The sequence below is a fragment of the Lepisma saccharinum genome, chromosome 25, assembly GCF_977018435.1.
Source record: "Lepisma saccharinum chromosome 25, izLepSacc3.1, whole genome shotgun sequence".
Taxonomy (NCBI): Eukaryota; Metazoa; Arthropoda; class Insecta; order Zygentoma; family Lepismatidae; genus Lepisma; species Lepisma saccharinum.
In genome coordinates, this window is record NC_139253.1 from 8,889,266 (window position 1) to 8,904,456 (window position 15,191).

The 15,191-nt window shown below is 38.5% G+C and overlaps 1 protein-coding gene across 5 annotated transcripts in view; it reads right to left on the bottom strand.

Annotated features, from left to right (window-relative positions):
- Positions 1–15,191, bottom strand: part of LOC145978869 (uncharacterized) — a 79,914-nt gene that overhangs the window by 54,754 nt on the left and 9,969 nt on the right. For 4 of the 5 annotated variants that reach the window (XM_083111762.1, XM_083111764.1, XM_083111765.1 and 1 more), the window contains exons 2-7: positions 11,604–14,180; positions 9,967–10,029; positions 7,474–7,622; positions 6,465–6,585; positions 2,268–2,416; positions 972–1,128 (exon numbers count right to left, since the gene is read on the bottom strand). In XM_083111762.1, coding sequence (XP_082967888.1) covers positions 972–1,128; positions 2,268–2,416; positions 6,465–6,585; positions 7,474–7,622; positions 9,967–10,029; positions 11,604–14,093 — 3,129 coding nt within the window. In that variant the 5' untranslated portion in view covers positions 14,094–14,180. Of the gene's footprint in view, positions 1–971; positions 1,129–2,267; positions 2,417–6,464; positions 6,586–7,473; positions 7,623–9,966; positions 10,030–11,603; positions 14,181–14,410; positions 14,511–15,191 lie in introns of those variants that run through there. The other variant, XM_083111763.1, reaches the window with a different exon arrangement.

Below are 15,191 nucleotides of genomic sequence, written 5' to 3' on the forward strand. Positions count from 1 at the left end.
ATATTACTTTCAAAGCTCAAATATTTTTTCATTACTGCATTTCTATCAATAGAACAAGAAAAAACTAACATTACAATCATAAAACTGCAATATGAATTATGATTGATATGGTTTATTTTACTTTGCTTTCTTACCACTTTTGGCTAATCTTGAAGATGAGAATGAGCAATATGATGAAATTGATGAAGGGACACTCAGAAAGAACACCCATGCACAGGCTGGGATTCCATCCTGGGACCCCTGGCATCGTTTGGGTTTTCGTTTTAAGTCCACTTTATGCACAAATAGGTTAATCAGGATCGAACCTACAGTTTAAAGTAGAATCCGAAGCACTATGTGCCTCCGCCGGGCATCAAACCCGGGACCTCTTGATTACAAGGCAATGACATTACCACTATGCTATCGGGGATGCCCCTTTGGCATCGTAGCACACTGTGCTAAGCACTCCACCATGGAGACCAGCAATATGAATTATGTATGAGAAAAGCACAATGTAGGAAATTATTTTACTTTAATGTTACCCTTTTTGCTTTGACTTCTATGCTTACAGGCTGGGGTAAGGCTGAAGTAAAGCTGTGCACTGCACCTTGCCAGGATGGCACATAAGGGGTGTGGAGATAGGGCTCCACACATTCTTGATCTTGGTCATAGTGGAGGTGATTTGATGAACACCATTTTCTGAATGCATCTTCCTTCCCCCAGGTACCTGTTCATTAGAGTGAGTAAACCCCAGAGCCACTCTATGTGGGGAAATTGTCAGAAAAATTAAACCTAAAATCACCCACCACTGAGGGTTAAACTTGAGTCTCCCATGTAATAGCCAGCTATGGTAGAGCTAGACATTGTGAAATCAAAATATTCGCCAACCTTACAATCTTCTTCAGATTCTCCACCTCTCAAAGAATTACTTTCCAGATTTTACGTTCCCATACTTTCAATTTTGTAGCTACAAAATCTCATATCAAGGTTACCTCATCCTCGTCGTGGGTTTCCTGCTGGCTCTCTGTCTGTGAGGCGTTCTCTCTCCAAACGTTCACCTCGCAGCCTTCAATCACATGGGGACTGGAGGTAAAGCAATCATCAACCATATATGCACGACCGAAGACTACAACACCAAAGTTTTGGGATCTGAAAACAAATTAATTAAATCCACATTTTACATCTTCACCTTTCTTTCGTGCTTTCCCTCGTATACAAATAACAATATACAATGGACTATTTTTTAATTCGAGCTTCAAGGGACATGAAAAAAAATGTATCATCCAAAATTCGAATCAACAAAAACATGTATTATTAAAGAAAAATCAATAAAACAAAACTACTGTACTACATTGTATCTAAATATATCTGTTTGGCGGTTACGCGGAAATAGGTAATTAACTCTGATAAACTTACTTTTCATTTTTCCACATAAATTTCTTTCGCAATCAATTTCGCCACCAATCTGACGAAGCCACCAGACGGGTAGCGAAATCGATCGCGAAAGAAATTTATGCGGAAAAATGAAAAGTAAGTTTATCAGAGTTAATTACTGTACTACAGTATAAACAAATGACAAAATTGCCATATTTTGTGCATGGCCTAGTGTAAACCAAAAACAATTCTCACCATGGTAATTGCACTACCAATAAATGGAGAACACACAAAATCACACGTGTAACATTATCTACCTATTCTCACTTGAAAGAGGTTTGTGATTTTTGTTTGCTTTTCTTTGTTTATTTTTACACGATTAACAAAATCTTCAATTTCATTTATTGAGTGAAACAAGTCACCACTAATGTTTGCTTGAGAATCAACACACCATGCTTCTACATTGTGAACAACATTCCCTGACTAATCACAACTGACTACTCAAGGCAGATAGGAAGACTTTCACAAATCATTGGCTAGTGGGAGTTCAAGGACGAACACCTGCATTATTGAGGAGTGTGTGGAGGTTGCATACCAACACACAGAAACTTTCTCTTCCCTAGGGCTGTCTCTGTATATCCAGGCTTCAAATTATCCAAATTAAAGATTTGAAAATTCCGCATCTGAATTTTTAACATTGGTTAATTTCAAGGGGAATAAACTTCTGTTCAAATTATCGAAAAATTTGAATTAGAAAGAGGCCATTGTACTTACAACAGATATTACACCAGCCTAATATATAAGTGGTAACATTTCATGAAGAACCTCAATGATACCAATACCAATTCATATGTTTCAAAACTGCAAGATGGCAATAATCTCCCCTCTATACAATAGCAAGTACCACAGTTTACCTTGCTCCATCTGAAGAATTTAATATCACAGTATCTTCTACTTCGCCCCAACATGAGAAGTACTTGGAGATTGCCTCTTCAGAAATCTTCCTGTCGATGTTTCCTATGAACATCTTCCTCAGGTTCTCAGGTTCCTGCTGAGTTCCACTCTGAAAAAGTTTTGTACATATTACATTACAGTTATTACAGTATTGTAAGTTGAAGTAGCAATGTGCAGTTACAGGTGCCTCAAGTCAAAAAAACATTAACACAAATGGTTGTTTTAATTATATATATATATTGATGCGTTCACTAGTTTCATGAGCATAGAATGTGGGGATCGAGCTAGTGAACGCTTTAGGGACCAGATGGTAGAGCAAGGTACGTTTATGTTCCCCATACAATCTCCCTAACAAGCCCTGAGCAGAGAGTGGAAGCAATCAAGGGATGTCGTCATCGTACATCTTACCTCTCGGCCAAACAGATGTATGCAGATGTCAGGCGACAGCTCAAGAGTCCTGAGTTCGGGGACCACAGTCTTGCGCTGGTTCTAGCAGGAAGCCTCTCTTGGGAAGGCATCCGAATGACTGACTGCACAGACGGCTGATACCTTAAGAGCCACGGTACTGAATGTGGCTAACTCGCATCGAGACTTTGCAGTTGCCCTCGGTGAATGCGGCATCTTGGAATCCCAAGCCTTGCTTGATTTGGTGTTTTAAGTCCACTTTATGCACAGTAACGCTAATCAGGACTGGACCTACAGTTTAAAGTGGGATCCGAACCACTATGTGCCTCCACCAAGTATCGAACCCGGGACCCCTTGATTACAAGGCAACGACTCTACCACTGCGCCATCGGGGAGGCCCCCCTAGCCTTGCTTGAGAACTGAATAGTGTGCAGGAGGTCTTCGCATGGTAGCCAGTATCTTTCTGAGCTCCTTCTGAGGTCTGAGATCCTCAATTCTGGTGGATACCTCTTTTAAGCTGATGGCATTTACTTCCTAGCTGCATACTCAGCTCTTCCGGATTCACCAGTCGATGACGGGTTTGAACCAGGTAGTATTGAAGAATGCAGTGTCTACTGACGTCATATGATTCCGCTATTGCTAGAATGTTAGCTTGTGTAGTGTTTTGTCGATTGGCCGAATACCGATGTCTGGATTGAGTTTTAGCATTTTACAAAGTCTCCCTTGAGTCTTTCCACAATGTATACATATTGGAATTGGTAAATTTGTTCTTGACTTTAAACAAATACAGAATTTTTGAGGTTAGTTCAAGTTTCATCATGTATGTTTGTACGTACACTAGTGGCAGAAAGTTTAGACTCGCCTATGAAATTTATTGTTTAAATGAAAATAAAATGCTATTAGTTGAAACCAACCATCATAGTGCATATATTTGAACTTGTATGGGTATGTTACACAATAAACCTACATATAACACTGTATAGAAGACACCAATTTTTCACAAAAAGTTAAAAAAGGCATGAAAATGCATTTTCATCACACTGCCTGTTTATCAATGTGTCCTCCCCTTGATTTGATGACAGCTTTACATATGCTTGGCATTCTTGCTGTGAGTTCTTCTAATGTCTCTGTTTTCATACCTTCCCAGGCTTCCAGTAGACACTGCCACAGCTCCTCCACAGAGCTTGGGCTCCTTGCTTTTGCCTTCCTGTCAAGTTCCTTCCACAATAGCTCAATTGGTGACAAATCAGGTGATTGGGAAGGCCAAATCATTGACTGCAATGCTCCTTCGGCTTCCTTTCCTGCGACATATTGCTTACACAATTTTCATGTGTGTTTAGGATCATTCTCCTGTTATAGAACAAATCCTCGACCAATTAATTTTGTCCCGGATGCTAGAGCATTGCATGAAAGAATACGATGATACTGTTTCTGTTCCAGTGTTCCTTGCACTCTCACTAAATCACCAACCATATTGTTACCAAAACATCCCCATTCCATGACACTTCCTCCTCCCTTGTTTGATGGTCCAGTTAGCATGATCTTTGGCCCACTCCAGCCTTTTACGCTTGTGTACGGCTTTCAACAATGGTTTACGAACTGCTACTCGGCCAAATAATCCAACCACATGCAGACGACTTTTCACTGTTGTAACAGACACTGTTGCTCTCTTGTTTTATTTATTTCTGCGCATATGCCCACTGCCAAATGCCTTCTGTCACGCTTACTGAGGATGACAACGTGGTTGTCCTCGACCATAGACGTCTTCCTTCGACACCCACAGCGTGGATGATCCTCATGACTGCCAGTTTCCTCTCTTTGTATAACTGCTCTACGGACACTGCATTCGGAAATGTTTAATGTTTTGCTATTTGTCGGTTTGAGCATCCAATTTTCTTATATGCACATGCCTTGGCCCTAATTTCTTGGCTTATATTAGCCTTTTTCCCCATAGTTGCTGGTAAATGCAAACTTGTTCCTGCCTTTACGTCCAATTGGGCACTAATACTTCACAACGTTCAAATACAAATAGCACGACAATAGCAGGTACTGTAGGTTAAAATTACACACAATCACTTCTGGTATAAGTACCACTGACCCCACAATAACTCATCAGTAGGCTGATGCAACCACTCACAATCAGTAATATCATTGCAACGTTGAAGATTAACATAGCAAGAATGTATTGAAAGACAGCGAGAACTTGTTAAGAGCATACCGATAACAGAGGAAAAAGTTTATAGAAGAGTACTGCACACTGATATTACATAAACATCATTCGATAAATAGATTAAAATTTCCAAGACATATCAAAACAGCTTTAAATGTGATTGGTTTTTCCATCTGTTTTTGTTATTATTATTCCACTTAACCTGAAATAGTGAAATTGCAGCACAGTAGTGTCACCTGTTGCCACATTTTAAACTTTACTTTCAGTGAATTACAAATTTTTATACATGAGTCTAAACTTTCTGCCGCTAGTGTATGTATCTCTCTCTCTGTCTGTGCAAGGGGGGGGGGAGGATGAGGGAGAGATCTCTTATATCCAAAAACTGCTGAAATCCCTCCCCCCAAACTGGAAAATTTGCTAATACCACATTATGTATAAAAAAAAGGTAAAGTGCTCCCCTGTGCTTAGCACCATGCCATGAAGGCATATAGGGGGTGTGGGGGTAACGTCCCACACTTTCTTGATCCGGTCATGAGTGGGGGTGATGTGATCAGCATCACGCCCCTGACTGCCTTTACCCCCCAGGGTTTCCCCCAGGTACCCATGTTATTCGACACTGGGTGGGCACCGGGGCCGCTTCCATTAGAAAAGTTCCCGGATTTGAAACGGCCAAGGATCGAACCCGGGACCTTGAGCATGGTAGTCACATGCGTTACCGACTGTACATACATCAATTTAGAATACATGGCTTGCTGAAATCTGTCTGCAAGTTACAACATCATGTTTCGAAATAGACCCATATCCCATGTCATTTGGATTTCAAAGTAACAACAACATACAAACTACATTTACGAACAGTGTCTCATTTCTTTGCAAACTGTGAGAGCTACTCAAAAAGAAGTAGTGGACACTCAACAAGAAGGCTTGAAAAGAGTTGTGAAGGTATTTGACCTTATCATCTAATGTGAAGACACTTCACAGAACTTGGCCCTCACAGGGATATTATGCCATGGAGTTTTCTAAATGATGAAACATTGCAAAGGAATGAAATACAGTACTTGCTAAAGCAATTTGCATGTTTTTATTACTTTGAACTGTAAGCTCAAAAAAAAAATGCAGCATGTTTACCCTATAACATATTAAAGTTAGTTAAAACAAATATTTTGTTCAATTTATAATTGCTTATATATTTCTTACACTTTGTGATATATTTGTATTTTATAAGTTGCAAGGAAATTAGAAATTAAAAGCACAAGCACATTATACACTGACAAATTCCCTACCAAAAAATAAATGTTTCGTAGTTAAAACATGTAATATCTGGAAACTAACATTAGGCATGCATATGATAAACACTGAGGCTAAGGACAAATCAAAACCAGAAATGCCACAGCCTCATTAGCTTGCAGGAACTCCAATTTGCAAGGTGCGCTACAAGCAAGAAAGGTAACTCCACAGATTTTTCCTTCCTTAACATAGCTAAGTAGGTGGAAATTTCTGCACAAAAATGTGTGAACACCTTGTAGAGGAATATCTATGTAATTTAAGATAATGAAGCAAGTGGAAAGGATGCTTTAGTTACCTGTTTTGGCAGAGCTCGTCGAAGAAGCAGGTCATTCCCATCCACCTTGAGGTTTCCCATGGATAACATTACATCCACCATCAGAGAATGGGAGAAAATAACAAAACCATGGGCTTTGGAGCTGTGTAGGATTAGAAAAACACTTTGCATAAACAAGTTAGAATTAAATTACCATAAATAGGCATTCTCTATTTAGTATTCATATTTTCAAACTGAAAAGTAATATTTTTCATTTTATACTAAAAAATCAAGGTGGCTGGGTAACATAGAAGAAGCAGAGAAGAAGCAATAGCCCCAAACCATATTATTTTCGCTCAAAAAATACATTCTTAACTTGGTTACTTTGTCAGTATAATATAAGTTATTACCAGGTTAGGAAAAACAATGGAACATCTTTTCTTTCACTGAAATGAGAGAGATTGTTATCCGATTGGGAACGTGGCATATATTGTCTAACATGTAAAAAATCAAACAATAAATAACAATTTTACTGACCATTAAAAAAAATAATTACAGACCAGGATGAAAACCTACTTTTACATGAGCACTTGTCATCCCTGGTACTACTACATCAAAAGACTACATGGCAAATGTGACAGTTGTTTCACAGTCCATACCATACCAACGGAGGTATTTATTCACTCCTGATCCACTGGAGCATGTATCTGTGCAGAGGGCAGCACTTTCAGGGTGAGAAGCCTTCCAATAGGAATGTTTCATGTCAATACATTTTGTGGGTGACATCCAGGAAGTTCTTGACAACACCTCGTTTACGATCAAAGCAAACCTGTGCTCTGGAAAATAGGTTCTTTGTTCCAAAAAGATTGAAGACAATTGACATATTAGTTTCTTCTTTTTAAGCACACTTTATGCACATATAAGCTAATTGGGACTGGGCCTAAAGTATAAAATGGGATCGAAACCACCGTACCTCCACTGGGTATCATACCAACTGATACATTACTGCCTATAGATGTTACACTGTACTAATATGCAACATCAAACTTACTAGGTTTCTTTGGTATCCAAGAACAATGCAACATCCTTCACATCAACCCAATGCTGAAGGAATCTTTGGAAATTTTTCCTTGTAGTTTCAAGGCTCAAGTTGTCAACAAAAATAATTCTGGAGAATTCTGGTTTCCTCAAAACTTTCTCCTGCAAAGACAGAATCTCTTTAAAATTATGCTAGCCCACTCACAATAATATTAATGCAACATACATCAACACATTAAATTCAACAAACAGTTTGGACTTGTAAAAAACCTGAGGCTCAATCTTATCCAAAGCTAATACTTCTGTACATTTATGGTGATCCAAGTACAAAAACTGGGTGCATTTCGGGATCAAAAGTAGTACATAAAATAACATTTCGGTGTAAAAATGGTGAATATAACCCTAAATTTCATTTTTGAAACTACATTTATTCCACAAAATAAGGATTTCTCTTCTGATAGTACATTTATGTAGTTTTCAGGATATTAAGTTATTCGTGTGTAAATGAGTCCAATTTTTGCTTCTAAAATATTTACAGCAGGATTAATCAATTTCCCTTGCTTTGCACACCTCAGAGGATAATTCAGACTTAAGGAAGTGTTGCGTCGGTAAAAAAATATATCTAAATTTCACATTTAAGAGTGTATTTCACATCATTTGGTGACAAAACAGGGTAGGAAAATTCATCTCACACCTTTCGAAAACAAGAAAAGTGAACATTATAGTGTGTTATTTTACATTTCACGTTTCCATCGAAAACAACATATGCATGCATCAACCTATCAAATTATAGGATAAAAAGATTCGTATTTTGTCTACTTACAGAAGAACTTAAAAAAACATTATCGGCAATTTTCATAAAATATTAAAGGTTTTTAATTCTTGTATTTTTCTAATTTTACGTAATTCTTTTGCCACTTTAGTATAAACAAGGTCAATGATCAGATGAAACAATTCTTCAGTGGTGAGATAATCAACATGTTCAGCCAATGAGGTGACACATAAGGTTATTAGTATGGCCCGGAACTTTATGTCCTATAAAACTGTCCTAAAAAAAGTCAGTATCTTCCCGGGAAGTTAGAATCCCTTTAACCTTTTGGTGCAATAGCATCTCGAACGAGATACCCAAAAGTAACGCTCAGGACACCAAGCGTCTCGATCGAGACGCTGTGTCAAGGTCGTAGTTTTTACGTTATAACTTTTCTATTTTTGGCTAGAATTTCGATTTTATTTTTTTATATTGTTCCTAACACATGTATTTAACAGAAATGGTTTTTTGCATTTTTTTTGTCTTCATGAAAATGGAGGGGGAAGGGAGGGAAAAGGGACTTCTTTTCAAGGTCAATTTTTTGCCGACAAAGGAAAACCAGCTTTGTTGTTCTAAAGAAATGCTTTTAACTCCCTCTTGCTAAGTGCATTCGAAGGAAGCTTGTTTATCAGTATCCGATGTCAAAATGAAAGTTTTCCGTGAGGGTGCAAGCAGGGGGTGGGGGGAAGACTGGTTGTTGAATCTGTGTTGTGAGGATGGAATTTCGAAGCACGCTGAAGGAAACCTTTGTTATTTTTAGCACAAGTGGCAACAGGGGTTACCCAGCATTGTCTAAAAATAGAATTTCAAGCAGCTGCAAGAATTGGCACTCATTTGTCACTACGTTCTAGCTTTTCGTCTGTGAATTTTGTGCATAGGTGTTGTTTTCTTATATAACTACCAATAAAGTTTTGGTATATTAGTGATTTTCAAAAATCTGGAGTATTTTAACTTTGACAACTCAAAAATATACGTACTTATTGTTGAATGCTGATCTTACATGATATAAAATTTGAAGATAATAGAAATGAGATATTATTTTTTACATGTACGACAATGGAAAAATTCACATCGTACAAATAATAAATCCCTAAAAATTACCTGCAAACCATGTGGTCTTTTGTTCATTTAAAAAAAAGGAAAAAGAAATATTTTAAATTAATTAAATTATAAATTAAAAATAGGGAAAGTGATGTCACAGAACTAGAAGTGTTAATATAAAAGCTATTCAAGTTTATAAAATTAAAATATTATAATTAAAAGCACATGATTCTTAAATGCTCAACTGATACTCATTGTACCTTAGATCAAAAAGCAAACAGCCTTAAAAAAAAAGGTAAAGTGCTCCCCTGTGCATAGCACCACACCATGAAGGGGTATAGGGGGTGTGGGGGTAATGCCCCACACTTTCTAGATCCCGGTTGCGAGTGGGGGTGATGTGATCAGCATCACGCCCCTGACCGCCTTTACCCCCCAGGGTTTCCCCCAGGTACCCATGTTATTCCACGCTGGGTGGGCGCCGGGGCCGCTTCCATCGTTAGAAAAGTTCCCGGATTTGAACCGGCCGGGGATCGAACCCGGGACCTTGGGCATGGTAGTCAGATGCGTTACCGACTGAGCCACCGCGGCCTTAGATGGAGAAAAAGTGAAATCATGTGCATATGCTACCATGTTTTCATGCTCAAATCAGACACTTACCACTTCTTGATCATCCAATTGAAATCCTTCAGGAAGATCTTGAGGGCAGTACCAATGGAAAATCTGACAAAACAAAAAGAAAATATTGTAATTCTATGTGCAAATTCTCAGATTCTCCCCACACAATAATGTCAGATAAGCTACATTTGGAAAAAGATACTGACATGCACATATTAAAATATTATTACCAGCCCTTCATACAAACAGGGAATAAATGTGTGCCTGCCAAGGGGGTGGGGGGTTAGCTTCAGGGTACAACTTGTTTGCATGAGCAAACTTGTCATGCCTTGATTCAGTGGAAAAAGTAACCTAGCTTTAGCATATCAGTTCTCCCCATTCATCTCAAGATACAAATTATTTAATTTGATTTAGTTTATTTAATGTTGCATTTCTACCACTTTTGGTTAAGCATGATGATGGGGATGAATGGGGACAAGGTGAAAAAGATGAAGGGACGACAATCACAAACATACATGATGAACAATAAAAAAACACACAAGCTCCACAGATAATACTAGCTGTGAGAATTGCCAGAGCTTCGTTAGTCTGCAAGAATGCAGTCCACGGTGTAATACATGGAAGTGAGGTTGAGATTTGTATGTCTTAACAAAGAGTCACCCCTTACAACCCAAGATACAAATGAAAACATATTAAAAATTTTAAATGCATATTCCTAGCATAAGGTATAAGAAACACACTGTCTTATTCATGCAACTAAATAATAGCAAAAAAAGGTTATGGGTTGGTATGATAACTTTGAGTATACAATGGAGAATCTGAATATGCATTTCGATACCACTTGACAAAAACTATTATGCATACCAACATTGTTACCTTGCATATAAACTAGGACTGAACAGATACCGATATATCAGTAACAGTTAGTATCAATTGCATCGTATGAATTTAATTACTCATTCTACGTAGTTGATACTTTTCTGGAGCTGATGTACCTGCCGAGTCTACAAAATGCTGCACGAGACTTTCATCGAGTACCAAATTCCTATAAATTATACCAAGTGCACACTTTGCATTAAGTAGGTTTCCTTATCAAAATACAGTTATGTATTAATTTATGGATAACAAAGATTCCTACATTGGTTGGTTTAGTTTTTCCTTCAGTTTTTGCAAAATATATGTATCCAAAAGCACGAGGAAAAGACTTGATCTCGGACTGAACCAATACCTATACTTTTCCGGCATTTTGGTCTTTCGAGGAGTTTTTATAATCCTGCAGAATTTAAAGTATTCATTTATTTTGCAGCAATCTTGTGTGAAAACTGTATTTTGTGATTCATAACAGGTATTTTGCTATTCTTCTTGAATATTTTGAAGCAAAATGCTTGGCAAATCAATGCTTATAACTGGTGTGGAATACTCACTCACCAATAATAATCAATACTTCGAACAGCTTTTATTTGTTAAAATTTTCAAACATTGGCATCGGTACACTGAAATTTGAAATTGGAGGATCATGTACCAAGGTTCTTGTACAGGCCCTCCTTGTTTCAAGGGATGTTCTTGGTTGCCACTCTTTCCAACATGCTTCAATAAGATTTCAGACATCCTAATTATAGAACGAGTTGACATGTGGTGTCAGGTATACATCATCAAAATTAGAGTTACTAACTACTTACCTCTTTCGAATGTGAATCCACGGTGTCCTTGGTTGCACTTGATTCTTGATGCTTGGGTGTTTCATCAGATCTCTCATGCTTGTAGACGCTTCTTCCTCTCTCCCTGCTACTTTCTTGTGAACTCAAAGCTCCCCACATGGCTATATCGCTCCGCCTCGGAGACAATGAATCAGATCGCCTAATGCGACGGTAGGGTGTTGGAGAAGTGCTTCTTCGGTTGTACGGCAGTGGAGATTCTCTTCTGTCCCTCAGCTTATTGCTTGACCATCTCTCTCTTCTTTCGTGGGAATATTCTGGTGAGGCCTGTCTCTGGTATTCTGAAGATTTATGATGTGTAGTTGCTTTTCTGCTTGAATAAGATTCATACGAAGGAGACCTGCTTCTCCTTTCATTGCTGGCTGAGTACAATCTATCTCTAGACGTGAAACTTCCCCACTCTCTCCTTGCTTGTTCTCCAGATCTTTTCGGCGACTCATAACCTCTTCTTTCATATGAAATGTTTTTCTCCCTCTTTGATGGCTGCGAATATTCACATGGTGATCTTGTCCTGTCTCTTTTCTTTCCTATACTTTCGGTTTCTGAAGATAAGTATCGCTCTCGCCGTCTCTGAGCTGCACTTCCATCGGCTGATGGAGATACGTGTCTCTCTTGGAGTGGATACGTAGCTCTAGGTGATACACTTCTATCACTTACAGGAGATGTATATCGTCTGCTTGGGCGAAAAGCATGTTCTTTGCCACTTTTAGGAGATTCCTCTCTTTTGTTTCTATCACTAGAAGAAGATCCATACCTTCTATCAACTGTAGAAGATCTATATCTCCTAGTACTTGATGTAGACGCATGCCTCCTGTCACTAGGAGATACGTGTTGACGGTCACGTAAAGGAGACTTACATCTTTGGTCACGCATGCTTGTTTGATCATCTGAGAGGGACACGGGACTTTCTTCTTTTAACGAAGCTTGATGCTTCCTGTCACTCGACGAGGAATTATGCCTTTCAGTTCTCGATCTTTTATTACTCTCCTTATGACTTTCTCTTTCTTTCTCCCTTTTAGATCTTCTGTTGCTTGTAGAGATTTCTTTGTCTTTTTCTCTTTCACTAACTACTTTCCTTTCTTTCGAATTACTTCTTTCTTTGTCTCTTTTTCTTTCACTGTTAATTACTTTCCTTTCTTTTGAGTTACTTCTAACTCGCGACCTTCTCTCCAGCTTTCTATTGTCATATCTCTCTGCTTTTTGGGTGCCCACACTACTTGCATTGTCATCACTCACATCCTCATATGTACAGGACTTATTAGTGCAGTCACTGACTTCCTCCAAGTCACTGCACTCCTTAGATACCTTCTCAACATTTTCTCTTTGCTTGGACTGTTTTAATTTCCCACTGCATTCTCCAACCTCTTGCGACAATTTGGATTCACTCTTCTTCTGACGCTTTGAGTCCTTTGCGGCTGTAGCGCTCTCTTTAATAGCACAACTTTCACGTGGTTTTAGTTTTGATTCAGTTTGATTTTCCTTCCGTCTTTCCTTTCGCTCAGTTTTACTAGAATCACTGCATGCTTCCTTCATACGTTCTTGATTTTCTTCTTCTTTCCGATTCTCCAGTTTACTCTTCCGCACCTCTTTCTCCTCGATCACAGGTTGTGCAGTTTGCTTTTGCTGGACTTCATTCTCTTTCACTGAACTCTCTATTTCGCTTTTCGCCATATCGTTGTTCTGTTTTTCTTTCTGTGTTTTTGAAGATTCGTGTTCATCTTCTTCTTTGTCCTTTTGTGATGATCGTCGTGTATCCCGTTTTGAGTGTTTTTCTTCAGTGACCACATCATCGTGCTTCATTTGTTTCCTTCTAGAACCAGAGCCTTCATCCTTTGTTTCCTTATCGGCAGTTTTACTGGATGATTTCCTCTTCTCCCTATCTTTCCGAGAGGGGCTGGACTTCCGGTCTCTTTCTTGCTTTTTGGTTGAAGTGTGCTTTTCCCTTTCACTTCTCTTTGAACTACTAGCCTCTCGTTCCTTTGAAGATGTAGTCCTCCTGTTTGAGGAACTCTGGTAATTCAATTCCTTGCTTTCCTTCTCTCCGTATCTCTTTTGTCTGTTCTCGAAATCCCCACCAGTACGCCTATAATTTTGTTGATACTGAAAAGTTCTATGTGAAGTTCGAGACTGCCTGTTCAACTGGTAGTACCCACCTCCACAGGATCCTCTTCTACCCTTATACTGAGAGGTAACTTCCTCATAGATATCATTCAAGTAAAGGGACATCTTTTGTTGCTTTCTTGGAGATCCGTCATAATTCCAGTCATCTCCTAAATCTTTATCTGAATATGAATCATCTTCTTCAAGAAAGTCGCTCAACTTGTCTATGTCTTCAAAAGAGTCTATCTCTGACTCATCACTATCAATCGTCTCATCATCATACTGTTTTTGACTGACAAAGCCCCAGTGTTTACGTCTTCCCCTTGGGTGTGCATTTTTGTTATATCTGTACATTGCTTTATTTTAATACTGCTCAGCAAGGAATGAAACACAAAGTAGACTTTTTCCAGAACTTCAGGCCATTTACTTGTTCCATGTAATCTGAAAGTATAAGGAAGATAATCAGTTAAGGTGTTAAAACACAAACATCTGCAGAACAAATATATAATTTCCTACAACATACCATCAAATGTTAAGAGAGGATAAGACTGGCTCATAACTAGAGCCAAGCCGATACTGGCTCATAACTAGAGCCGAGCTGATACTGACGTATCAGTATCAGCGAATACTAGTGATGTAGTATCGAAAAGTACTGGTTGTTATATATTTACCGAGACCAGCAGATCCTTTTCCAGCATTTGGTCTTTCCCAGGGTCTGCAAAAATTTTATGTAACATTTTTGTGGAGTCTAATTGTCCTGGAAGTTATGCAACAGTCTAAGTTTTCCATTTATTTTGCGACAAGGTTGAATGAAAAATTGCATTTTGTGATTCCGTAACAGATATTTCGATCTTCTGATGTGATTCTTCAATATTCTGAACTGTGGAAAATTGATACATATAATTGGAATGGAATTCTCGCACATCTGCTCACTCTACTCATAACAGAAGATAGTGAAATTTTTGCATTAACTTTATCTTGTACTGAAGTATATTATTATTTTCACTGTGATAGCGAATTGTATTTACTTGCCTTCTCATCTTCCTACCCATCTCCTGTATTGTAGAGTGGGATGCATAAATATTACCATGCAAATTGTCCATAATCATATTCATTCACCACAATTTTCAAGAATTCGAACAAAATGGTAACAAAAAAGTTGACAACTCATAAACTAACATGAGTGCAATTTCCATTCCTTGAAAACATGCGGAAGTGAGGTTTAAATTTGGGTGGAGAAGGCCAGCCCGTATACCTTATATGCAAGATGTTGAGTGTGGAGGAAGTTGTACTCGCTGCAGCAGCATGTGTTATTTTGGTGCAAGAGAAGACCAAGAAGATTCTGGCGAGACCTTCATTGCAGGCAAGAGATAATTATAGTGGAAGTGACCTGTTGGTTTTTGTCTTTAAATTGTGGACAAGTTTGGTCCCAAAGGACAGGCTTCTGGCGGA